Source organism: Eutrigla gurnardus, assembly GCF_963514095.1.
Source record: "Eutrigla gurnardus genome assembly, chromosome: 14".
NCBI lineage: Eukaryota > Metazoa > Chordata > Actinopteri > Perciformes > Triglidae > Eutrigla > Eutrigla gurnardus.
The window spans coordinates 19,562,156-19,589,526 of NC_139937.1; the positions used below are offsets into that span (position 1 = coordinate 19,562,156).

General features: G+C 41.3%; 2 protein-coding genes across 2 annotated transcripts; both read right to left on the minus strand.

Annotated features, from left to right (window-relative positions):
• Window positions 1-4,624: 4,624 nt before the first annotated feature.
• On the minus strand, window positions 4,625-10,397 carry ccne2 (cyclin E2). The gene is made up of 12 exons (XM_084026251.1): window positions 10,288-10,397; window positions 8,739-8,777; window positions 8,301-8,382; window positions 8,113-8,166; window positions 7,163-7,305; window positions 6,638-6,773; window positions 6,402-6,548; window positions 6,154-6,249; window positions 5,766-5,900; window positions 5,555-5,666; window positions 5,258-5,415; window positions 4,625-4,899 (listed from the first exon to the last, which is right to left on the minus strand). The coding sequence occupies exons 2-12, from the start codon at window positions 8,750-8,752 to the stop codon at window positions 4,789-4,791; spliced, it is 1,188 nt and encodes a 395-aa protein (XP_083882377.1). The 5' UTR covers window positions 8,753-8,777; window positions 10,288-10,397; the 3' UTR covers window positions 4,625-4,788.
• A 2,483-nt stretch (window positions 10,398-12,880) lies between these two features.
• tp53inp1 (tumor protein p53 inducible nuclear protein 1) lies at window positions 12,881-24,428 on the minus strand. Its single transcript, XM_084027069.1, has 4 exons — window positions 24,182-24,428; window positions 20,538-20,919; window positions 17,298-17,823; window positions 12,881-17,073 (listed from the first exon to the last, which is right to left on the minus strand). The coding sequence occupies exons 2-4, from the start codon at window positions 20,662-20,664 to the stop codon at window positions 16,851-16,853; spliced, it is 876 nt and encodes a 291-aa protein (XP_083883195.1). The 5' UTR covers window positions 20,665-20,919; window positions 24,182-24,428; the 3' UTR covers window positions 12,881-16,850.
• Between the last annotated feature and the right edge of the window lie 2,943 nt (window positions 24,429-27,371).

Sequence of the window (27,371 nt, forward strand, 5' to 3'; positions counted from 1 at the left end):
AAAGCCATGATCAATTTTTTCAGGAAAAAAAAAGTCATACTATAGCATGTCGAAAAAAAAAGTGAAAAATCGACAAAATTCATAAAATGTTGTAAAAATGATGTAAAAGTCCTAACATATGCTTCTATATCGCATGTCAATCAAAATCTGAGTGTAGTGAGTTCAAAATAGTTATAAAAAGGCTTAGTCATATCCCCCCCCCCCAAAAAAGTCATACTATAGCACGTCGAAAATTCACGAAAAAGTCAGTCAGGATATATTCATAAAAAAATATTTAAAATTGTTAAAAAGGCATAAAAATCGGTCATCTCGCTTGACGCGCCTAGTCTCAGTGTAGTGAGTCCAAAACAGTCATAAAAAGGCTTATTCATGGCAGGCAGGTGGTTGATTGGTTAGAGTGCATGCCATTTACCCATGTCTGCATATATGCAGCAGCCTCAGGTTCGAATCCCGGCTGGAGATCCTTTGATACATGTCACATCCCCCTCTCTCTCCCATGTTTCCTCTCTATCCACCGCTAAATACAAAGGTGTCTATGCAAGAAAATAATCTTTAAAAAAAAAAGCCTTGATCATATTGTTAAAAAAAGGTCATGCTATAGCATGTCGAAAATTCACGAAAAAGTCAGTCAGAATATATTCATAAAAAAATATTTAAAATTGTTAAAGAGTCATAAAAACCGCTCATATCGCTTGACGCGCCTAGTCTCAGTGTAGTGAGTCCAAAACAGCCATAAAAAGCCATGATCAATTTTTTCAGGAAAAAAAAAGTCATACATGCATGTCGAAAAAAAAGTGAAAAATCAACAAAATTCATAAAATGTTGTAAAAATGATGTAAAAGTCCTAACATATGCTTCTATATAGCGTGTCAATCAAAATCTGAGTGTAGTGAGTGCAAAATAGTTATTAAAAGGCTTAGTCATATTCCCCCCCCCCAAAAAAAAGTCATACTATAGCACGTCGAAAATTCACGAAAAAGTCAGTCAGGATATATTCATAAAAAAATATTTAAAATTGTTAAAGAGTCATAAAAACCGCCCATATCGCTTGATGCACCAAGTCTCAGTGTAGTGAGTCCAAAACAGCCAAAAAAAAAGTCATACTATAGCATGTCGGAAAAAAAGTGAAAAATCGACAAAATTCATAAAATGTTGTAAAAATGATGTAAAAGTCCTAACATATGCTTCTATATCGCGTGTCAATCAAAATCTGAGTGTAGGGAGTCCAAAACAGTCATAAAAAGGCTTATTCATGGCAGGCAGGTGGTTGAGTGGTTAGAGTGCATGCCATTTACCCATGTCTGCATATATGCAGCAGCCTCAGGTTCGAATCCCGGCTGGAGATCCTTTGATACATGTCACATCCCCCTCTCTCTCCCATGTGAAAAGTGCGGAGTTCAACAGCACCACCACGTCACGTCGTAACGGCATTCAGGCAGCTGCGATGACAATTGTCACTGATCACTGAGATTGTTCTAGAGGCCTCAACGATGCAAAATCATCGAAAGCTCTTACATAAGTCCTACGGGAGCGCAATTACGGCGCCCTGAACATGGATGAATGTCATGCTTCGCCACAATACTCTAAACTGTTATAACTTCAATGTACATAGTCCGATCATGTTCAAACTTCTCACATTTGATGAGAGTCCCACCTTGAACACGTCTGCACTGCAATATTGACTCACAATTAGAGCGCCACCTAGTGGCGACATAAAATGTCATGTTTTACACCGGTATAAGGTCCCAGTGTCGTGGAACTCTGCACCCCAGTCGAGCGTGTCGACTTGGCAACGTGGCGGTGTCGACTGGCAACGTGGCGGTGGCCTGGGACGACCCACCCCGTGGCGGTGGCCAGGCCAGGCGGTCCGACACGTCAGGCGGTCGTAGCACTAACCGAGTTACGTGCCATGCGAGGGTCCGTTATCACTGCTCGCAGTTTTAATTAAGTATTGCACTTAAGTTTACATTTGAAGTACTTTTTTTACTTTAGCTACTATTACTTCAATTTACTGACAGGTTTAGTTTTATGATTGTTACACAAAAGGAAAAGTTTCTCATTTGGGGAAAGTTTCTTCTTTGTGAAAGTTTCTCATGAAAGTTTCTTTTTTTAGGGTTATTTTTTGGGAATGTTTCCACTGAAATTTTATCCTTTTTGGGGGAAAGTTTCCCGAGAAAGTTTATCTTTTTTTCAGGAAAGTTTATCATTTTTGTGAAAGTTTCTCATGAAAGTTTGAAAAAGTTTCTCATGAAAGTTTGGAAATGTTTCTCACTTTGGGAAAATTTCATTTTTTTGTGAAAGATTCCCATGAAATTTTTGGAAAGTTTCTCTTATTTTTTTGGAAAGTTTCTCTTTTGTTTTAAAGTTTCTCTTCTTTTTTGGAAAGTTTCTCATGAAATATTAATATTTTCTCCTTTTTGGGGGGGACGTTTCCAGAGAAAGTTTTTCTTTTTTTCAGGAAAGTTTATCTTTTTTGTGAAAGTTTCTCATGAAAGTTTGTAAGTTTCTCATGAAAGTTTGGAAAAGTTTCTCATGAATGTTTGGAAAAGTTTCTTTTTTTGTGAAAGTTTCTCATGAAATTTTGGAAAAGTTTCTCATTTTGGGAAAGTTTCTCTTATTCTCTGGGAAAGTTTCTCTTTTGTTTTAAAGTTTCTCTGCTTTTTGAAAAAGTTTCTCATGAAATATTTATATTTTCTCTTTTTTTGGGGGGAAGTTTCCAGAGAAAGTTTTTCTTTTTTTCAGGAAAGTTCATCTTTTTTGTGAAAGTTTCTCATGAAAGTTTGGAAGTTTCTCATGAAAGTTTGGAAAAGTTTCTCTTTTTTTGTGAAAGTTTCTCATGAAATTTTGGAAAAGTTTCTCATTTTGGTAAAGTTTCTCTTTTGTTTTAAAGTTTCTCTTTTTTGTGAAAGTTTCTCATGAAAGTTTGGTAAAGTTTCTCTTTTTTTGTGAAAGTTTCTCATGAAATTTTGAAAAAGTTTCTCATTTTGGGAAAGTTTCTCTTATTCTCTGGGAAAGTTTCTCTTTTGTTTTAAAGTTTCTCTTCTTTTTTGGAAAGTTTCTCATGAAATATTTATATTTTCTCCTTTTTTGGGGGAAAGTTTCCAGAGAAAGTTTCTTTTTTTCAGGAAAGTTTATCTTTTTTGTGAAAGTTTCTCATGAAAGTTTGGAAAAGTTTTTCATGACAGTTTGGAAGTTTCTCACTTTGGGAAAGTTTCTCATTTTGGGATTGTCTTTTTTGTGAAAGTTTCTCATGAAATTTTGGAAAAGTTTCTCATTTTGGGAAAGTTTCTCTTAATCTGTGGGAAAGTTTCTCTTCTTTTTTGGAAAGTTTCTCATGAAATAAATGTATTTTCTCCTTTTTAGGGGGAAGGTTTCCTGAGAAAGTCTTTTTCCAGGAAAGTTTCCTTTTTTTGGTCAAAGTTTCCTCATGAAAGTTTGGAAAAGTTTGCATGAAGTCATCATTTAGTGTCTAAAAAAAGAGGCATGGTCAGTGTTGACTGCAAACAATAATTTGCATTCCACTGCTGCTCCTCCTCTGGAGACGGTCATCACACAGCAGAGACCTTTTCAGACCAAACTTATTTCACTTCATTTATTTAAAACATTACAATATAAAAGAATTACACATTTCTGAATTGCTCTATGTACAATAACATACATTCTTTAACATCTACATACAGTTAACATGGTTGTTCACTGCGGAGTCTCCATTGCGCTGTGGAGGCTTCAGGTTTACAGTGACGGGTTGTACAACAGACTTTTCGGCTGACTGCAGCTTAAGTGGAAGTAGCCATACAGTTCATATTTCTTTTAAAAAGGCACTAAGATTTGTACATTTAATGAGGAACTGTAATTCAATAACAGGTGTCAGAGCAAAATCATAAATAGCTTTTGCCTTTGGCAGCACTCAAACCGAGCTCATTCATCACTGAAAGATGTTTAATACATATAGACAATTTGTTTTTACAAACTAAGGCTTATCAATAAATACAAGCACTTAAAAATGAAAAGCAAAAACTTTGCACAATCGTATGCAGTTTTTCCATGCAAGTCAAGTTTCCCAGGAATGTAACAAGAATGTGCAACCAGGTTGCAACCATAATAAAGATTTAAAGAAAGGGGGGGAATTATTGAGCCACACAAAGGTCGGGTGCATTCAAAACACCTGCAGGTTTAAGGATGTTAAACAGAAATAAAGTGTCCGATTGTTCATATGGCTCTTGTAGCAAAACACAGAGCAGACTCGCTTTGCAGAGAATCACATTTTCTACTTTGTGGCGACCATTCCGTGCGTAAATCTGCAAGTTTACACACACACGCTTTAATGTGTTTTAAGAGGTAATAATTCAATTTAACTTTAATTTGTAGTTTAGAGTGAATGAAATGGAATTCCTCTTTCCATTTCTCTTTGAATCCGACTGAAGCACCATTTGAAGCACCATTTGAAGCATTTAAGCCTCAATTTCAAGAGTAGGACGAGTAAAACTCCCACTTAAATGCCTAAAATTTTCAATTTCCTCTCAAACCATGACTGTTTATAAAAATAATAATAATAATAAAAAGAACACAGTTGGAGCCAAACGATTAACACAGTGGACTTCAGTCACTTAAACTAGATTTAAAAAAAAAAGAAAGAAAAGACGGACAGGAATCACAGTTCCTGATTTAGTGTTCCTGAAAAAAACGTGCTACAACAAGTTTGCCCTTCCTAAAAATAGTTTCCCGTTTGGTGAAGAGCTGATGTGGTCATTTTAGGTCAGACTGTATGGAGAGGTAGCGTGGTCCCGTTCAATGAATGGCTGGTTTCTCTGTACTGCTGGGCGGTGTCAGAATCGCACCCAAGGCGACGGGTGACAGCTGGCAGTCGAGGCTGTCGAGCTGATTTTCCTGAGATTTTCTCTGCAGGACAGGAAACAAAGTCAACATTAGTCAGGAAGTTACAACTTAGAGATGCCAAAATAAAAGCAGAATGAACGCAGAATATTTAAGAAATCAAATAAATCATCCAAAATACATCATGAAAACTAATAATTATAAAAATACATATAAAAAGTAGGAATCAGACACCAAAATAAAAGCAGGATGAATGCCGTTCAATGTTGAAGAAGTAAATCATGGCCGTTATTGAGCCTTGGTTTGTTTTTTGTGTGTGTGTGTGTGTGTGTGTGTGTGTGTGTGTGTGTGTGTGTGTGTGTGTGTGTGTGTGTGTGTGTGTGTGTGTGTGTGTGTGTGTGTGTGTGTGTGTGTGTGTGCTCACCAGCAGATCCAGATAAGCCACGTGAGTCTGGATGTTGTGTCGGGCGTCAGCTTTCACTTTGGGGAAGTTCTTGAGTTGAGGTGGGGCTTGAGATCGCAGCACATCCATGAAGGGTCGCATCCACCGGACACAAGGAGACACGCCGTCCCACGTCAGGCCTGACACACAAACAGGGACGGGTTAACAAAACCATTTCACTGAACTGTGAAGCTCAATAATTAAATAACATTTCTAAAAAACAACAACAAAAAATTAAGCTTTAAAATCAGTATGAGCAGGTGGGAAAATCAAACTCACCTGAGACTTTATGAACGACGTCGAACGTGGAGAAGTGGCAGAAGGCAGCCGCAGCGAGGACGCTATAGCTGAAGTCCAACGAATGGATATCAAGCATACTGAGGTCCAACAGCTGTAACACACAGGTCAAAAGGTCAGCACGATGGCGTCTTTACATGCTGCATTTATCCTCTTATTATGAAAAGTGCTCTGGATGCAGGTGTGAGGGTACCTGTGTGATCTGGATGTACGTCTCCTGGGAGAACTGCGGCACCAGGAAGTTCTCCCCGTCCGTCTGGGCTTCCACCTGGGCGTACAGCTTCAACCAGGAGATGGGCGTCTCCGGGCAGAGATTCCAGTTCAACGCCTGCAGGACGACACCATCAACACACGGGTCAAAATAAAATAAAATAAAGTGTGGACATAAACCATCCATTGGTGCTCTATCCAACAGAAGAACCATGTAAGGGTCCTTGAATACAGTTTGTTACAAATTTCACGTGTTCTTAATAGAGGAAGCAAGCTACACTTTTACACAGTCGATTCATTAATTTAGTGCTGCAGTAAACTTCCACTACATGCAATCACTTCCTGGGAAGAAGCCTGAACAGAGCTCATACCTTTACTATGTGAAGCTCTGTGCGCTGGATGTCCCAAATATCGCAGGCTCCATCTGTGACGTAAGCGAAGTCTAAGATTTTGGGAGGGTAGATTTCCTGAAGAGAAAACGACACAAGAATAAAAACATTGAAAGATTGAAACGCTTAAACTGTAAAAATCAACACTTGTTTGTACTTCTGTCACGTGTAAACGCTCCAATCGAGTGTTTATCGGTTAGATGTAGCGTATAAGATGAGGAGGGACTCACCTCTATCTTGGCGGCGATGAAGAGCGCCGTGATTCCGATGAGCTGCAGGTAGTCCTTGTTAACGTTCTCCTGAGTCAGCATGAAGCGGTCGAAGAAGTCCTGGGCGAGGTAGGCCGTCTGTCGGTGGAGGGCGTACACCTCGCACACCTGCACGCGCACAACGACACTTTGATAAACTGGCTGACCATTTAAAATGATATCAACGATAAAAAAAAGAATATATTTCTGGTCCTCACCTCGAACAGCCAGTCCAGCAGAATGGCCCTCATCTTGGGCTGCAGTTTGGGATGCCGCTGCAGGTAGCTCTTGTCGTGAACATATTTCAGCTCCTTGTTGAGCATTTTGATCCACACGTCGTCTGAACTGGCCCAACTAGAAGAGAAACATCTGCTTTCACCATCTTGTTGGGATTCATTTTAAAAAGGTGTGTACTCTTGGGTTTTCTATGCAAATCCAACAGGTCTACGTCATGTTTTATTTCTGATTTTCTACCACGTTACTCACCAAACGCCAAGCCAAATTACTTGTAGGTGAAAACCTACACGGCATTAAACCGGATTCTGATTAAGTTAAATTATATTAAAGGTTTTATTCGTCTAGAGTTTGTGGGACTTTGAGAAGACACCATGGATCAATTCAAAGGATCCACTGTGACAGAGGGCGTTAAACTCTGAATGCAGAGTCGGGTGGAGTAGCAGCTCAGCATGTGATTTGAGTAATGGCGGCCCCATTGAGGTGTAAAACACACACACGTGACTCACCTGAGGTGGGGAATGGGGGAGGCCTTGATGAAGAGGTTCTTGAATCTGTACTGTTTGAAGCTGGACGGATCTGCAGGTTCCAGCTCTTTGTGGGGCGTTTCGATGAGGACGCATGGGCTCGCTCCGTCCTCAGACCAACACTTCTGGAAAAGAGGAAACGCACGACATGAATAAAAACAGCAGTTTTAGACCGACAGTGTGTCAGTACGTCGTGTCCCATCAGGATATCAGAAGGGATAAATCTTATACGACTCCACAACTTACTTTAATTCTACTATTAACAAAACTCTGAGCACTGGCAAATCTGAACGCATCTACAGATTTATGTACACAAAATGAAAAATGTATAGACAATGGTGCAGTTTCACAAAACTCTTAACTGAAATGTGCACTGATATATTGCAGCTACATAATACTCCACTCACAATGAGTCAATGTGAATCCGTTGCTTCCATTTAAAGCACTTAAAAAGAAAAGTGAATTGCTACTAAATCTTCCAGTCAAGCTAACTGGGGACTCCTTGTGGTGAACGGGAGGTACTACACGCCGACTGCACCTGGTCACTTAAGGGAGACGTTTAATATGAGAAGTTGTTTGAGGTGCTTTGTTCACTACAAAGATACGGTGTTGGAGAGAAAACTGGAATAAAACAATAATTAAAAAACTATTCAAAATAATAATGCAAAAAAAAAAAAAGTTTCTTATATATGAATTATTATGAAACAAAATGGACGCTCTCAATACAGGAATCTATATTAGAGGACTAACTATCCATTATAGTTTTACTGTAAATGATATAATACAGGCTCACGAAAGCAACATGTTAGTTTCAGAAACACAGAGGGAGGAGACAAGCCACCGATAATGAACTAGTAACACATCCCAGTTTCAACTCTTATCAGCTGCAAGCACACGATGGTTCAGAGTTAATGACATGTAGACAGACTGACCTGTATTTCATAGCTTTGTTTCTTAGCAGCAGGTTGTAGCTTCTTCTTGGTGGGCTGGAGAAGATAAATAAATCGGGTAAGTTTGAATCAGCGAAAACTCTAATGTACAAGAATATTATTAGAAACGCTAAAAGTCAATAGAAACAAACACCGGGAAAATGGGATACAAATATTAAGAAAACACAAACCTCCGATTTCCTTTTCTTCAGTGGGGCTTTGACAGTCGGCTCAAGTGTGTTTGAATCTCTAGCTTGCAAAGTGATGCGACAGCTGAAACGAAAAACAAAAAAAAGTGTGTGAGCATCACAGCTTTGGTCGCAGACAGGAAATCAGAAAACTTGGTTTTGGACTCCAGGGAATAACCTTTGCGTCGCATAAAACTGGCATGAGAAAACATGGATTTCTAGCATTTCTAGCACTTAAAGCGGACAGGAATCAATGAGTGAATATTAGAAAATTAAATCCTACATCATTCCACTAATTAAGCTCAAGATCAAGTGAAAACTAGGGAGTGATACTGTGTTAAATTCCAGCCTCAATAAAAGAGGACTAGTCCTGTTGGTGGTGAGGCCCCCTGTTGGGCCCCAACACCTCAGTCTGAGAACAAACAACCAGCAGCTGCTTACCTGCGTCTGGACATTGTGTCGAATGGATTTATGGCTCAGCTGCAAGAAAAAGGAGACAATAGATGAGATTCACAGACCAGATGGAACATTAGGTAGCATAGATATAAAATTCATCCATTTTTGGGACACTTTGAGGGTCCTGATGCCATGCTTAGGAGCCACTGGGCCCCAAAAACCCCACCAGTACAACATGTTAGAGGTGACCGGTGTGCTACCCTGGTGAGGCTGTAGGCCACAACACAGTAAAAACACCTAATAATTAGGTAATAATGATATTATACAGAGCTGAACTGGCTCCTGGATGGTCCTGGAGGAGCCTTACAAAGTCCTGGGGGCCACAAGGACCCAACATGTAACAGGACATCACATGTCTGGGGGAAGAAGTTAGCTTGTGATAACTGAGATACGAGTTAGCTTGTCAACACTAGTGAAAGAGAGCTCATAAGCTTAATAATGGTCGACCAACAGAGTTAGAGCTCTACGTGTGAAGATGGTAACGACAACTATTCCATACTAATGGGTAAAGCAACCATTACTGCGCTAATAAAGAGCCAGACTAGCCAGTTCGGCTCTGTAAGCTACGGCGGTACTGGAGCCAAAAAAAAGAGGAGGGGGGCTGATCGTTCCCTCGATTTCTAACAAAAAAAGCTCAAAAATGCCGCGTTTTCACCAACGTTTATCGCATCCACCGAGTAGAGAAACATCTCGAGACGACATCAGTGTAACATTCATGTAGGAAAAGGGCGAAATGAGGACTTTATTCGAGGATTGAAACTCAAAGACGCGCCAATTTCAGAAGCTCAGAAGCGGGAGGATTTTGAGCCCTGCCTCCGCTGAACCTCCTCCAGGTCTTGGGGGGGAAACTAGTTGAAATGACCGCCTAATATGAGCTATATCGACTTTAAACTGCCCTCAATCGCTACTATAGAGTCCCGGGGACAACATAGCCGGACACAAACCTTCTTAAAGCCAATTAAGCTGCGTTAAAGTCGGGTAAACCGAGGGACTCGCGAAGCTAGGTTGTGGAGGGTAGCTACAGTAATTAGCAAACTTAGCCCGGGTGTCTGCTAACTAGGTCAACAATAACCAGCTATCCCCGATATGCCGATAAACTGCTACTCTGCTGCTTTTGTTAACAAAGCCGTTGGATGTGTGCTTGATGTAGAAAAACGGACAACGCGGAGAAATCTACTAGTTTGAGTTTTAAAACTACAAGGAGCAAAGCCTCGGCAGTGTTTGCACAGATAAACTCCGCTAAAAAACCTAAAACTCTCACTAAACACATCTCCAGGATATTGCGAGACTCAAACCGGGTACAATAGTAGAGGAAACTCCTGTTAATAAGGTTAAAACACATGTTATAACTAAGATATGGCTGCGTTCCCTCGCTTGTCCGGATTTAAATACATGTAACGCCGAACTACGGAGAGAGAAACGGCTATTTAAGGTATAAACAGACGACGTGAAACCCAGGAAGACATGAACAATCTTAATAACTTATAAAACTACGTATAAAGTGTGAAGGCCGTCTCCGGCTCGGCGGTCTTACCTCCTCAGTGATCGATGAATGAATGAATACATCAGCTGTGGCGCCGGCGCCAATCCTATATATCCGCATAGGTCTGCCGCTGCACACTGCGCATGCCCGTTCCCTTTTCACAGAAACGCGCTAAATGTTCAAATCTCGGCGGAGATTTTCGCAAACGGGCGACACGGAAGCGTTTAGATGTGATTAATAACCTCCTCTCCGGGATACAGCGGATTGTTAGAAACGTTAGGACGCCATTAACCCGACTATTTGTCGTGTTTCCACAGAGGTCCCGTTCATTTCTAACGGACGCCGCGTAGCGCGAAAGTTTTTTAACGTAAACACCCCTTTTCCTTCATTGCGGTTAAACTTTAACGACTCGGCACACGCACACGACTCACCCTGCGGCGGTTGTGTGCGCTAATATGCACGCTTCGTGGATTATTTAGCACTTTTTTACATCGCACCGAAACAGCTTCCGCGTGCGAGTCCCGCCTGTGGGAGGGGCCTCCCTGACGTCGAGCCAATGAGACAGCGAGCAGCAACTCGCGCGTGCTTCATCCGCAGAATGTAAACAGACAGCGCACGTGGAGCTGCTGTCAAACAGCCGGTGGAGAAATACTGCTGCTGACAAGTGGCTTTATTTCAATTAACTGAAACCTGGAGAGGTGAAAATTTGTTGCTTATTACTATTTTTATTATTATTATTTTTATTATTATTATTATTATTATTATTATTATTATTATTATTATTATTATTATTATATGCTCAGTCGTCCCTCCTCTGTAACATTGATTATCAACAACAAATATAAACACACTGATTCACAGGTATGCCCTGCATAACCACCATTATTAACAACCGGTTTACATATTTATATAATAACAATACTATTGTTATCATTTTTTAGTTTATTTATCTTGTTTGGTTGTTTGATTTGCTTTGTTTTAGCTTATTCTGTCGTCCAGTTTCTCTATATATTCCTCTTTATTGTATGTCACTATACCTGTTTTGTCTACTGCCCTTTGTACTAATAAAAAATATTATTATTATTATTATTGTTGTTAATATTACTACTAATAATAATAACAGTAATAACTAATACATTTAATGAGGTAGTACAACTATAAATACATACTATGCCATATACAGTGGTACAACCAGGAAGCTTTACATAAATCTTGACACATTTGGATGATAAACTCCCAGTTCTTTTTTACCAGAGACTGATGATTTCTTCTATTCTTATTGAACTGCTGGTCAGAGGGACCTTTGTCTCCTTCTGCCCTTTCAATCGCCAGTCTGTGTCCGTGTACAAAACATGACATTTTCTGCTAACTCTCACACAAAATACAGTTCTGTTAATTTATAGACTTTGAAGACTTTCTAAAATCAAAGAGCATTCAGAAATGTAGAGTCGTCTGACTGAAGCCTTTGTGGCAGGACAATACAAACTTTTCAATGGTAGTATACATTGACTTGTTATTTTTCAGGTTATAAAACAAATGAGCATTTTATACATTTGGAAACATTCCTGTAGATGAGAAAACCAGACATCATATGAAGCAGTTAATATCAGCACCATCTCAACCAGCGGCCATATAAAAATGCTGTTAATGCATCAATAATAATCCAACAATGTATTGTACAATATCTTACTAATGTCGGCGATTGGTGTACTTTATTAAGTACTTTGTCTTAAAACATTTTTGGGGTTTTAACATTGTCGTGTTACAACTTTGACTTTAGAGAAATGTATCAATATGCAATATTTAATACTTCTAATGTAGAAATAAGACAAATGTCTCTGTGGAAAAAGTGTCAGGATCAAGAACAAGACCATTTTGTTTAGTCTGGTGACTGGAACAGATTTGAATTTTAAGTATTTGAACTGCAAAAACTGTGACAGTAACACCACATATAAAATATGATGACTTAAAGTACATTCGCTAGTCTAGTCACTGACTATTTCCTATAGGGCTGATTTAATAAAGGCTCACAGTGTTTAAACACCAAATTGGAATCCTTTTTTAAAAATATGCCCCTGGCCTAATATTTCCTGACAGAAGTGTACTTGTGTACAGCAAAGAACATAAAGTACAAGACCTCGACCCTTTGCTCAAGTAAAAGCAGCATTATCTCAATATTGTTCTACTTAAAGCATTGAAAATATTGCTCAAGTAAAAGTGTGTAAGCGTCATCAGCCGAATTTGCTAATGATAGTTGATGCTAAGCACTGTTTTATTTGCACATATTGTCATATTCTCTCTTAGTTGCAAAGTTACCAGTTACCTACAGCCATTTAATTAATAAAGATCATAATATTCAAGGATCATATATCGTTATGCAATGCAGGAATGAACATTACTGTAGAAAACAAAAACAGTAGAGCCTCCCTGTGCTGTGTTTTCTGAATTTGCATCAGAAGGAATGCAAAAAATGTAACCTGGAGCCCGAGTTCACGGAGAACTAATAACCTGTGTGCAACCGGTTGTTGTGTCACATCGCCAAACGCCTGCTCAGTGTTGAAGACCTGCGAATAAAGCGAATAAGTGAGATAAGATTCCTTTGTCTGCTGTGGAGAGCTGAACACAAAAGCGGAGACAAGAGAGATGCGTATGAAAACATTTATTATTATAGGCTAATGAGAGATCACATGTAACATTACAGTTTGAAAACAGATGACCCCAATTACAATTAGCATTTATTTGACATCAGAACAGAGTGAATCAATCCGTCGTACATCCAAAATACAAAGATGGAGACCAGTAATGTCGATAAATAAAAAGTTAACCCTAAAATTCCTACACCTTTTTTTTCCTTTTTGGCAAAGTGCTGTATTATTCCAGTAAACTACACAAAAAAAAGTCTAACACTTAGTGAAAAATAAAAAAAAAAATGCCACAAAATATTCTTCACACTTTTTCGTTAAAATAAACAAGGAGAAAAAGAGGTTTTGCTACATCATTCTGTCTGGTTTGTCGAGTCATTATAAAAAGCTTGGTGGGCGGCGGCCGGAGCCAACAAGTTTCCTCCGAGTGGTGCATAGTTGGTTTCTGATGTCCGTTTGTGTGTTTTTATTCATTACGTCCACTCAGGACGTCAAAAAAAAAACAAAAAAAAAAACGAAGAGGGAGTTCAAGTTCTTCATTGATGCATTGTCATTACAATATTTAAACCTGGAAGGCACGAGATCCACAAATTTCAAGGCATTGAACAAAAACAATACAAATCCCTGTTAGTTTGATGATGGAGAGATAAACTGAAAGAATCAAACATTAAAAGGCTCCTGACAGCAGGAGGAGACGGGTCATCGCTGTCCGTCTCCTCCGATCCCTTCTGTCTTTAAGTTTGCCTTTAAAAAACAAAACAAGATAACATAGTCCATGATTGCAAAGCTCAGAGAGAGACAGAGAGACATTCGAGAAATAAGAGAAAAGCTTAAATACACCAGAGAGAACCACTCAACTATCGATATTTACAGCAAACCGTACGGATGCCTAACGAACATGGTTAGTGCTTTCTTAATGACGCTACCGTGACTCAGGAACCACACTGCAAAAAGGCTCCATCACGACGGATTCAATCTTTACCAAGCTTTCAAATCCGCACACTTCCCTCCCTGAACGTATTCCAACGCGTTTAATGTGGCTTGGATAAGTCAACAGGACGGGAATGGCAATAACACAACTTCAGAATGAAAAAGTTTCAGCTTGAGATTCCATATGGAAGTCTATTTTTGCCCAAAAAAGAAAGAAATGTCAGGAATAATAACAGAAACACTCTCAGTGAGTCATAATTAGAAGACATGAAGGCTTACGTTTGAGGAAAGTCAAAAATGTGATTATCACCTACAAAAAGACTGAATCTTTACTCAAAAGTTCTCATGCAGCATGCAATTTTAATGTTGGGTTAATAAGTCAAAACTGTGAAATATGTATGCAGTTAAGCATAAGATATTAAGACAGTTTCTCTGCGTTTAATGTCACAGTTGTGAGATTAATATGAGCAATTATAAGTAAATCCTAATAATGATTTCAGATCTCCTCATTTCAACTTTAAAAAGGTCATCATTTTGACTCGCCTCGCCTCACACGCTTTTCTTTTCCTCATTCCCAACATTTTCTTTTCCTGGCAGAAATGTGCTGATGCGTTATTCTCTCCTGCAGTGTGGTGATTCAGCCCGGCTCTACTTTCCCAACAGCAGACTCATAAAACATATAACAGTCCACCGTTTAAGAGCACAGAGGCCAAGAACCGATAAACATTTAAAAGTTAAACAACAACAACGACAAAATAATCCCTATTATAAACTAGTGAAAGGTTAAAGATCATTGCTACTTTTTTTGGTTTAAATAGTTTAACAGTTAAGCAAAATGTAACTAAGTTATGGAAAAGTTAAAAAGCATAAAAGTACATATCTAAAACCATGTTAGGTCAAATATAAACATCGTTTCTCTCCATCTTGATGGATTTCCAACAGTCGACTGAGAGCGTTAAAGAGTGAATTTTCACAGTCCAGGGACCAAAACAAACTAAAAGTCAATTCTTTCTCACAAACATTTTCACGGGGGAAAGCTCGCCGGGACAGAGCTGTAAAAATTCTGAGCACGCATAAAGATTTATCAGCCGTCAAGTAAATCTGCATTTTACGAGAGAGTAAAGGTGATTGGTTGTGACCCTGAGAAGTAGACTGCAGATTAATTTAAGAAAAAATATATATAATAATAATAAAAATTATTTTTCCATTTTCTTTTTTTCCACCGTCATCACACAAACAACTCTACAACCATGCAACGAATTGCACACTAACATAATCACACATACCTAATCAAGAAATAGACGCATATATACCAACTTCATACTGATATGTAATTTGTTTTTGTTTTTTTTTTCAAAAAAATATTTTGGAAGTTTTTTTAAATACATTTTTTTTTTTTTTTACATTTCTATTCATCTCAAAGCTACCGTTAAAACAAGGCGTTTAGTGATATTTAACCCAGTCATTTTAACTGTCTTTTTAAAAATGTTTAAGTACTGAATTACAAAATCAGAGGCAGGTTCAGCCAGCGGTGCCGGGCGAATAAAGAGGCGCCGTTGCATTTAAGGACAATGTGGCGCTGCAGGACTTCAGAGAGACATGACCACTGATTTACAAAGTTCAATGAAAGACAGGAAAAGGAAAAAAAAAACATTATTATGCTCCAAAACACTGGAAAACGGGGAGTTCCTCAGAATCAGAGAGCGAGGGAAACTAAAAGTCAAAGTGTAGATACAAGAGCAGAAAGTTTAAGCAGATACAGTACAGGTTGGACTCACGAAACTCCCATTTTCGGTCACTACACCCTCCACTTTCACAGAAAACACAACTAAATGCAGCACGTTCATGCCACAAAGTCACAAAACCTTAGCATGTACGCGGAAATGGATGTGGAGTAAACTGCTGTTGTTTCTATTTTACTTTGTTTAAACCAAAAGGTTTAGATGTTTTATATTTAAAGAGGACAGATTAAAAAAACAAAAAACAGCTGATATCGATGCATGAAGGGCAGAGATATCCTCATTTAAAGTCACATCTAACTCCAAAACAGTGAATCCTACATTTCCCACAATGCAACTTAACAGTCATTCCATTGGAGCCTCCCTGCCTGGCAAAGAGCAATGTCTTTCATACGTTATAGATAAACGTCTCGTCTCCACGCTCAGAATGAGGACACTGAGTTTAATTCAGTGGAACTTCCCTTTAATTGACCTGTGGCGCTTGTCGAAAAAAAAAAGGCATTCTGGGAAATGTAGGAACTTGCCGTCTTGAGTGAAAATAGATAAAGCAAGATAAAAGAGGAGTTTTTTTTTCTCTCCTTTTACGTTTTGACTCATTGCTTCGCTGCAGTCCTGCTGAAAACTGCACGTTAGTACGAGCACGGCAGTCAACTGTTTGGGGGCAACGATCACAACTCTCCTGCTCTGATTAAATGGCACCGTTGTGTTGCTGCAATGTTCTAATTCAAGTATTTTTGGGGATCCGAACCGTCTCCTGAATGTGTCCCGAAATGTTGACTGCAACGCTGCGAACCTGCCGCTGAGTAAAGTGACCTACAGCATTGATTCTACACATTAAGATGTCTGTAAAGAACCAGAAGAAGAAAAGAGAGAGAGAGAGAGAGAGAGAGAGAGGGAGAGAGAGAGAGGGAGAGAGAGGGAGAGGGGGGGCGTCACCACGAATCAAACATGAATGACAGGAGGAGGAGAGATGACCTTTTCTTTTCTGCTCAGCAACTATATTATGGATGGATGATGGATGATGGATGGATGATGGATGGATGGATGGATGGAAACTCCACACACACTGGCCACTTGAGCTGATCAAATAAAACAAAAATCACCAGCCTCTTTCCCTAGTTCACCGTCCAATCAGATTTCAGAACAGATGGAGGAGTAGCTGACGGCTGATGACATGATGCTGGTGTTGATTTTCTTGATTAGAAAACAAACGGAGGTGGTCGGTGTTAGTTTCCCATACTGCTTAAAAGGATGGAGGTCGATGATGCCGCTGATGATGATGATGATGATGATGGTGGTCTCCTCAGAAGTTGAGGTGTCTCTGGCTGGGCTGGTGCAGGTGCACGGTGCTGGCCTTCGGGGGGTGCAGCAGGTTGAGGCGTCGCAGGGCTTTGCGGGACATCGGCTGGGTGCGTTGGGCGGCGTTACCCGCCCGCTGCTGCAGAAGGCCGGCGCGGGCCGAGAGTGCCGCAGCGTAACAGGCCGAGTGGAGGCTGGAGCGACGCGGGACGACCGCCACTTCTGGCCTGCAGGGGGCGACATAGGAAGGACAGGGGCGTTAGATGGAGCTGGTTGTTAGTTGGTGGCCAAAGCTGCCTTCATATTCCCTTGCAATAGCCACATTACTACCAGTAGAGGGCAGTCACTATGTATATTTAATACACAATATGTAGAATTCAAATACTTTGCACAAAAATGTCAAGATTTGGAAGTGAATCCATCAACATTACTCATGCGGTGTAGACTCTACCTGTGACGAGGACCATCCAGGCTGCGTCTGCCCTTCTTCTTCCCAGCGGAGGGTGTCAGGGCGGCGGGTACGTTTACAGGCAACAAGCCCAGTTCAAGGTCGAGGGAGCGCGGCAGGGGGTCAAGGGTCCGCCTGGGGGGGCTGCGGTGGGCGTAGACGGACATGCTGGGGTGCTCGATCAGCAGGTTCTCCAGGGGGCTGGTCTCCAGGAGGACGGGCTGGCTGCCGCGGCCGGTGAAGCACGGCGGCGGGGTGACGAACCAGCTCTCCTCCATGGAACAGGCGTCCAGACGGAGGAACCCGCTCTCCTCTTCAGCCTCGTTGTCCTCTTCGTCGTCCTCCTCCTCCGCGCCACCTTCCGGGTCGGTGTCCGCCGTGGAGTTCAGGGAGGTGCAGGAGGCGTAGCGGATTGGAGGGCTTGCCATGGGGGAAGGGATCATCACCAGGTCTTCCTCGCCCTCCTCTTCCTCGGGACCAACAGTGGGTCCGGAGAGGCCGTCACCACACTGACCGGAGCAGGCTTCAGCTGCAGAGACACAAACGGCTGGAAATTAATGGTACGATCCTTCACTTCCTGGTGCTCAGGGGATTTAAAAATAATAAATTTAATTAAAAATATTTCCAGTGTGCCCATTAAACCTGATATTAACCCCAAAATACACATGCACACGGCTCCATATACACGTCACTGGGTGCTGCTCGCCTGCAGTCCTAAATATTAGGCAGTATGGACACAAGCAGCATTTTAAAGGGCAAGTATCAGTTCTACTTTTCTGCATAATTAATAAGGGGGAAAGTGTGAAGATCATATTATATAGTCGATATCAGCTTTAAGCAGATACAGTATATATCAGTGACTGGGTGGAGAGGCATCACTGTAACAGCTTCAGTGAGCCAGCAGGTGGCACTGTGAGCCATCTGAGCAGCAGCGAATGTCAGGAGGTAAATAATAATTTTCTTGATGCAAATCAGCCAGAGAGCTGCAGGCAGGGCGACCCAGCAGCTCAGTGTCACATGTCCCGACCGAAACCACAGCCTGCACGCATGTTTCTGTTCTTGTCTGCAGACACGCCTGACCGCCGACCCCGTCTCACTCTGGCAAGAGCCGCTTTAATCTGCTCGGCTGATCCTTCCATTCCCCTCTTTCCTCTGCACGAAGCTGCAGGGACACGCCGCATCAACACGTATGTTCACACACGTATCTGTGAAACCCGGCTGCAACACGGGAGTCCAACACCAGCTCATGGTTCACAGAGGTTCAGGAAGTTGTGAAAGGAAACATGAACCACAAGCTGGCAGACTTGATACTCAAAATAACGATGGTGACTCAGCAGACGTCTCCTCGCGATTTCACTTCTGCCAGCCTGTAAATAATAAGCCATTTTCATTTGTATTGCTTCAACCAGGAAGCCACCAAATGCTCCAGTAAGCATTTAACTTGCTTGTTGCTGTGCACGGGGGAGCGCCCGTGTTTTAGCTCACTTCCACATGTGACACCAGTGTTCCCAGGAGTTCACAGAGGAATCCTTGTTTATCCACAACAGGCCTGAGAAGCTGCAGAGTGCCGAGTCAGCGCTCGCCAGCTGATCTGCACACTATCCTCTCAGCAGCAGGACAAGCCTGGCCGCAGGGAACGGAGGAGCCTCAGGTTCGTGGAAGCAGCTGGACAACGGGTCTCTGCAGTGAAGCTCCGCCGTTACCGAGCACCAGCGGCGGTTTGAGGACTTTGGCAGGCTGTGCGTCGGGTTAATGAGGTCAAGGTGGCTCGTGAACGAACCGGCTGACCTCCCATGACACTCTGACTCTGGCTACAGTCGACACACTGTTTCAGCACATTTGCAATGTTTTAACCCAATTTTAACACGTTTCCCCGAGTGGAAACGAACGCCACACTTGCGACACATGCATGAACAGCCGAGCGCCGTGCAGGATCTGCCGTTTGAGAGCGACGGTCATTCGTGAAGCTCTGCAGTGACTCCCGAACCGTGCTTTGTAAACAGGCCTCAAGGCCGCGATACAGTCCAACACGCTGACACGCAGATTCTGGTGTCCCTCTACAACGGCCGACATGTTCACACCTGTGCAGCTGGCGAGCACCATCATAAATGTCACGCTGCATGCGGGTGAGACGACCAAGTCTATATAATCTGATCTCTAAAGGCTGTTGTTTTCATTTTACAGTTTCAGTACCGTTAAAACCCCAAAAAAAGCTTGCGTTTCAATAAGAAACTACAAAAATGTGGTCCTAGTTGAAACTTGCACAACAACGAACCATCTTTACTGCGGTGCCTTTGCCGCCTCAGCATTCGTCCGTCCCGTGCAGAGCTCCTGACCGGTTTCTAACTCTGTTATGCACCATGGAGAAACACAACGCTGCATCCAGGTGTTTTTAACTCGGGGAATGTTGGAGGCCGCTCCGTGTCCATACATGTCCACCTCCACAGGCCCACAACGGGAACTCCATCAGCACCGGGGGCCTATTTTTACCTGCTCCGGTTCCCCCCCGGCGCTTTTGTTTGGCGCGTTTACAGGTTGACTACCATAAACTGCCCGATGCCACCCTGTCTGCAGCGGGCCAGACGGCCTCTGCCTCTCCTGAAATATTCACTCTGTGGAATAGGAGACACCGAGCGGCGTGGAGACCTGTGGCGGGTGAACGGTGGGCCAAACTAAAGCTGTGCTGATATTCACTCCGAACCTTCTGGAGGTCACGGCAGTGTGTCATGTTTCTGTAGACAGTGTGTGTGTGTGTGTGTGTGTGTCCCAGTATGTTTTGACTGGAATCTTTTTTTGATCTCAGACAGCTCAGGAGATTTAATCCAGCCAGTCGTAAAAGGTCGACACAGCATCTCTCTTTCTGACCCGACGCTGTAACAAGCTAATGTTGAGTTGAGTCTTGTGTGTTTTTGCTGTTTTCTTCCCTAAACTGGTTCAATTGCTTTAAATAGACATTTACACAGTTTTGTACCCACATTTTAAGTCAATTTGTCTTATTTCGGTCATTATTTCATTCTCATTTATTTATTTTCACCATCTGAACTCATAATGCCACCAGAAATGAGCCAACAAGGATGTTTCCTGTTGACGAGTCGGATCCATCTGGTCTCACAGTTAGAGAAAACAAATGGCTGATGTGCGTCATCTCTGCACAAAGCTGGATTTTTAACTGTCTACGTCTGTATTTACTTTGTGTCGTTCCCTGCCGATGAATTAAAACACGGGCGAGTGCTGTACACTTACCCAGATAGTTGACCAGGATCCAGTCTTCCTCATCCTCCTCCTCCTCCTTGCCGTCTCCAGGTCCGCTGCATTGACTCAGCTCGTCCACGTCGTCCCCAAAGAGAGCGCTGGCGAACCTCTGGAACATCCCTGGGCGTCCTGCGGCGGCGTGAGGCTGAGGGAGGGGCTTGGGGAGGCGCGTGGCTCGGGGCGACGGCGGAGGGGCGTGGCGCGCACTTTGGTCATCAGCTGCGGGGTTCAAGGCTGGGGGAAGGCTCCGGAAAGGTGCTAAAGTGCATCAACAAGGTGTGGTCATGGATCATCTGCGGGCCAGCAGACACGGGCTGGACATCGCTCGACGTCACGATTCGCGTGGACGCGTGCAAAAATACAAAAACGAACCCTGAGAGGACAAAAGACAGAGAGAGAGACAATTACTACTTTATATCGCACTCAATGTGTCTAAGTTTTGGACAAAACAAGACATTCAAAGACATCAGCTTGGACTTCGAGAAACTGGGATGTACATTTTTTTTTTGTATTTTCTGACGATTATTCTGGGGAAAAGGTTGTAAACGTTAACCAGGCCTGGTTCAAATCATCGTCTGTCATCAGGTCTGTCCATCTATTTGAGAGCGATAGCAGATGTATCAAAAGGTGAAGGCCTGTGTATTGAGGTGGTAAAGTCTCGTCACCATCACTGAGGCCGGACTCATTTCCCCGGCGGGCCTGACGGAGGCGAGCAGCAGCTGCACTCTCTTCAGTTACTGAGCCGATGGAGGCGAGCATGGAGAAGCTGTCTGCGTTGTATTTAACAGTAAATAGAGACACACAGCTGGCCGGCAGCCGGTCTGCTGGTCTCAGCACAGTCTTTCATGGACAGGAAAGTATCAGTGGACAGAATAAGAAGTGATCCCGCTGCAGCTGCCGTATAAAGGGGAAGGGAGGGGAAAGAGGCTGCCTTTGGCACAATGTTACTGGATTAGAGCCAAAATTGCACAAGCCTTTTTTTTTTGCCCTGCGCTTTGCCTTACAGGCTACACACAGCCCTCTGATTAGTGCTTACAGTCTGTTTTTTTATATTAATCAATAAATCTATGTTATATTTAGATGTACAGTATAATTCATATTTACCTACTGATCTGTGTTCTTGTTCTAAGCAAACGTTTAACACTTATTTTATTGAATTTAAGTGACTTAATGTAGTTACACTCTTTTACTTCTATTACTGTTATAGCTTTTGCTTCTTTTTGATTATACTTTTATATTGTCGTGTGTGCATTGATCTCAAATTGCTTAATTACTGGATTGCTTTAGTCTTTTCAGTTGTTCTAAAACTCATTTTTATTCCCTGGCTTTCAACTCCACATGAGACTTTACTCCTGTTTTAGTGTTTTTATTTTTCTTATTGCCCTGCTTTGATTTATTGTTTTATCGTTTATCTAATTGTTTTTAAAACAATGTAACGCCTGTTTTACTGTCTGCTTTATTTATTTTAATCTTTTTAAATTGTTTTATGTCTCTGTACAGCACTTTGTTTTCAACTACGGTTGTTGTAAAGTGCTATATAAATAAAGTTGAGTTGAGTTGAGTTCTCTTGTTGTCTATTCTCAGCTTGTTAGTCGTCTGAAGAACTGGACTACACTAAACTTTAGGAAAGGTGCTATACAAATAAAGTTTGTGCATTAATAATAAATGGCAGATACAATTTAGTAGACATGCATTTTTATATACAATAAACAATACCATTATAGTGTTAAATAATAGACTGATTGTGTGTATACGGGTTGGATATAAACAGCATTATAAATCTCCACACAGAGTAATATTGCTTCATTAAAAGCAGTTTCAACAGTGGAAATGTATTTAATGTATTACAAGACATTGATTGATGATAACAGATGTAAATAAACAAACCTGTTACATCAGAAACCATTAATACATTTTAATTGCTGTCTATTAATAAATATAAGAATGGATGTCATTCAACTTGGGAGTGATATCAGATTTCAAATCTGTGTGTTTCATATTTTTAGGGCGACCTTTTTGACCCTCTGAATGGTAGATTTAACATTTAAACCAGCTGCTATAATAACTGTAATCACCGCGAGGACGCTGACGTGACGGGTTTTAAATAGGCGGTCGTGAACGCCTCATCAGAAACCCGCATCGCTTACAAATCATGGGAACCCAAATGTCGGGTTTTTTTTGTTTGTTTTTTTTTCCTAACAAACGGAACGCACCATCCCCGGCTGTGATGCGTTTAAACACTCGCGTGCCAGCTCGTATTTCGCAGTGCTCATATCCATTACATGTATAATGAGAAAAACAACAACTGAAACAGCTTCATCTGCAGAACAAAAGGCGAAACTCCGCCTCTGTAAACAGAAACAGAATAATAAGAAAAAAAACGTTTCAGCTATTAGGAGCGTCACACACGCAACAACAGCAGGCTGATAATCTGCTGCACCTGTTCCTCCTCCACCATCACCCCCCCATCAGGACATCTCAGGGATAAATAACAAATATTAACTCATCATCGTAATCACCGAGCACAAAGGGAAGCTCCTCTGGGCGGTTTTATAGGCGATTAATGCCGTTAAATGAGTCATAGCTGTGGCCCTGAATGCATCATCATTAATTATACATCCAAGGGTAAAACAAACGCTTAAAAATCCTTACATCTGATGTAAATAGAGTAAGTAGAAATGGATAAAAACACATTTAGTTGGCAAATAAGAGCCTATTTGGTTGTCTTATGAAGCAGAAACAGATAAATGACAGCACAGTTCAATATATCAAGCGGGGTCAGGCTGTGATAAACTGGTCTATGACGTTTATTGGGTCAGCAAATGCAACGATTATTCCCATAGTCAGCTCTTTTATGACCCAGAAAGGCTATACAATTCGCTCTCACGTTCCCATAACCCCCGGATACACGGGGATATTTGAATTCGTGAAATTAAAAATGAGTGAACGAGAACGTTTACTCTCATTTAAACATTTACGTTTCTTATTTGTATTTTTGTTCGACCAACAACCGAACAACTTTGAATTTTAAGACGCCACGGAGCAGCAGCGAATCCTCACTTTTGTAAAAGCGGAAAACATTGCGTGTTTGACATTTCTACGCGGTTAATGGTTTTCGATTAACCGTCACGTCGACGGACCAGTGTAACTAACTATATCAGCTCTGATGTAATTCACCAACCAGTTTGCAGGACAAAAAAAACGTCAAGCTAGCCTAATACCAATCTAGGGCAGCAGACGGGTTTGCTGGTTACAAAAGGGGGAAGGGGAGGAGGCTGTAACTCTACACCAGCTGGGCAGGACCGCAGCATGTCTGCTGAAATATATTATGAAAATATTTTCCCAAAGACACAAAGAACTTCCTCTAGTTAAACCGAGCAAGAACACGAAGTTCTACAGAGAGAGAGAGAGCGGCTAACGCAACAGCTAGCTAGATTAAGCTAACGCTGCAGAGCACAACGAATAAAAAAATGCATCGAAAACGTCCAATAACGCATCGTCACTTTGAAACATCCGTCTGTTTTTTTTAAGTAGAAAGCGTCTCTGATGTGAAGTGGACGATAAAGACAGTCGGTGTGTGAATACGAGGCACAGGAACCCGTTAACGGCCACCGAGTAGAAAACAAAGAGCTCACCTGCGGCAGAGGGAAAGATGTAAACGGCGGATTAAAAATCCTTAAAACTGAGGTAGAAGCGTTCCTTTTCGAAAAATAGAAAAAGTTGAGCTTTCTTCGCGGAAGAAATAAAACATACAAAAAGGTTAATTTAAGGACTGTACATCGGGAGTCACAGTGTGGTTCGGTTTTCTTTTTTTTTTCCCCCCTTCAGTCCGTTTCCTCCCGACTGCTCCTTCTTTTGTTGTTGTTGTGGAGCTCTAACAGCTGATCGTCGTGACGTCGCCAAGAGCGACCTATCAGAGGGGACGGGCCTGGTAGCGGCTCGGCCAATCACACGGGGCGTTACGGGCTGTCACTAACACACGTGACTTCTACTGCTCCCTCCCTCTTGCTCTCCTGGAAAGGGCATGACTGGGCAAAGCGCTCGGTGTCTGGGAGGAGTAACTGGAGTATATCTGGAAGTTTTTCCTCCCCAAAAAACATACGCGTGTTACGTAAGCGCAACATCCGGGTCAGGCTGCAGGTTTCCTGTTTTCCAAGTATCCTGTCACCCGACTGAAGTAGAACACTGTATGATAAAGTGTGCATCGTGGCTTCATAACATTGAGCAAGTGTGGAGCTTTTCAAAACATCATCAACAAAAAACACCAGTGTGGAGGAAATGTTCAAATCCTTTGCTGTAGTAAGAGTACTAGTGACACACTTCTCCACTGCAAGTCATTCAAAATCAAGTACAAGTATTATCAAAAGTACTTTAAATACCGGTGGGAATGTAAATTGTTCACTGTCACTGTTTGACTATTATATATCATGGTTCTACATTTAACATTTCACTTCGGTATATCGACAAAAAAACCTTCTTTATCTTAATTAAAGGTACATGGGGTTAGCAGAGCGAATGCAAATTTAAGGCACTTCAGCTTTGGCTTCACTTTTCAGAAGCGAAGGTTGCCTCCTGAGTAAAAGCTCCAATATTTCCCTCTTAGATGTAGAGTAGAAGTATAAATACTCAAATAGAATTATTAAAAACATACTTCCACACACAGATTCTATTTTTAGTTACAATAGTTTTACTATTTAAAGCTACATACAGATTAATTGATTAATTTACTTAAACGTTTCCAGAATTTGGCAACCAGATAAGTATAATGGTACAACCCTTTAATGTGTAAAAGTTAAGGGATGATGCTTTTATCATTTATACTACTTCTAGGCGTCTGCAACTAAGAAACACTTATTTTTCTAGTAAAACAGCTATTCTTGCCAGTGAGTACTTTTACTTTTGATACTTGAAGTATATTTTGCTGGCTACACCTGGACAGGTTTACTACCATTTTGTTTGTTGGATCATTTTACAGCTGAGACGCACTCAGTGACACGCTGAAGTAAAAGATTATGTCATGAGGTTTTGGTTTGACCTCCAGTGAAAACAGCGTCTTGTTTATGGCGGACGAAGCTAAAAGCAGATGTGTGGTCAGTGGCGAGTTCAACGGGCCGCCGTCAGAGTCAAAAGGGTGACGTGAGATAACTCGGCCCTCGCCCCCTCCCCTCACTTTACCCACCTCCCCCCGCTGCCCTCCTTTCAATCCATAATCTGGAGCAAAGGCCATAAACGTCACACAAAGGGCTTCCAGGAAAGTGGAGGCTGCTGGACATATTTAAATCATGTTGTTGTGCCTCACACAGATTCAAATATGTCAAAGCTGTTTCTATTTCAAATGTTGAAGATGTTCTACCTTTTTAATCATCAAAACTGCTGTTTCACTTTTATCTCCTGGAATATTTTGTCGCTGGGGAACATGCATAAACCTAAAGTTAAGTAAATCCTACAGCATAAATTGACAGAATCGCATACTTATCAAATCAAAATCAAATCAAATTTTATTTATATAGCACATATACAAACGGCTGAGCCGCAACCAAAGTGCTTCACAGAAAGTGCTTGTGCTTAAGTGCTAAATGCAAAAAGATGTAAAAAAGGGACATTTTTCAGGCATTTTAAAAAGACAAAAAAGAAAAGAAAGAAAAAAAAAGGGTTAAAAGACAAGGTCTGAGTCTTAATATTTACCTTTCTCTAATGTGTCTGGAAAAGTTCAGAATAATCAGACTATAAAGACGTTCAAACTTCTTCTTTCATTCGCCAAAATGTGAATATTTCCTGCTTTTTTCCCCCTCAAATTGTGAAGTTGTTGTGTTTTTATTGATGTGAAGATGTTCTCTCTTCTTTCTTTTAGGAGAACAACTCCAGACTTATTGGATGTGTAATAAAACACTGTCATGACAACAGACAGGAAGCAGACAGACAGGAAGCAGACAGACAGGATCATGATGCGTCCCACTGATTTCAGCTTGTCAGTTTTCAGATTCAGGTAGTCAAATACTCGCAGCAATATTCAGATCCTTTACTGCAGTAAAAGTACTAATACCACTGTGAAAATACTCCACTGCAAGTAAAAGTAGTAAAGTATTTAGTAATATTACTCCTCCATTAATGTGTTACATGTTTTAACATGTTTAATCTGCAGCAATGCATCATATTCTATAACATCACCGTCTGTTCGAGAGAACCACGCATCACTAAAAAGAAAGGTTTGTGACGATGCATTTTGCAGTGGATCTAAGAGGCTTTTAAAGAGATTATTTGCTGATGAAGTAGGAAATGATTTCCAGCATATAAAGGAAACATCTGAAAAGTATGAAAAACTGTCATCTGGAAAGTAACTTAAGCTGTTAGATACATTAAGTGGTGTAAAAAGTACAATATTTACCTGAGAACTGACTCATGAATTCACATCAAAGCTTGAATATCCTCTCGTTTAACATGAATAATTCTCTACTAATGACAAAAGTGAGGGAGGGATTTATTGTTTGATGTGGATTGTTTAAAAAGTGTGTCTTAATAGAAGAAGCTGCTATTGATATTTTGGAGATGTGCGTGGGGAACTGAACCTGTGACCTCCTCCTTCCCACTGTAGAAAGTGAGAAATATTCCAGCTAACAAAACAGAAAACAATTCCATGTGGGAAAAACACCCAGAGAAGTAGGACACTGGGACAACATGTTAGTCTAGATTTTTCCATTCCCATAAAACAAGGTCACACCATGGCTGTTCTGACATCACAGCCCTGATAAGATGTCCTTCACCGCTTCCTATATTGTTTTCCACGGTGTGTTGCATCACAGGTGCTTCATCTCCACTCTAACTTGA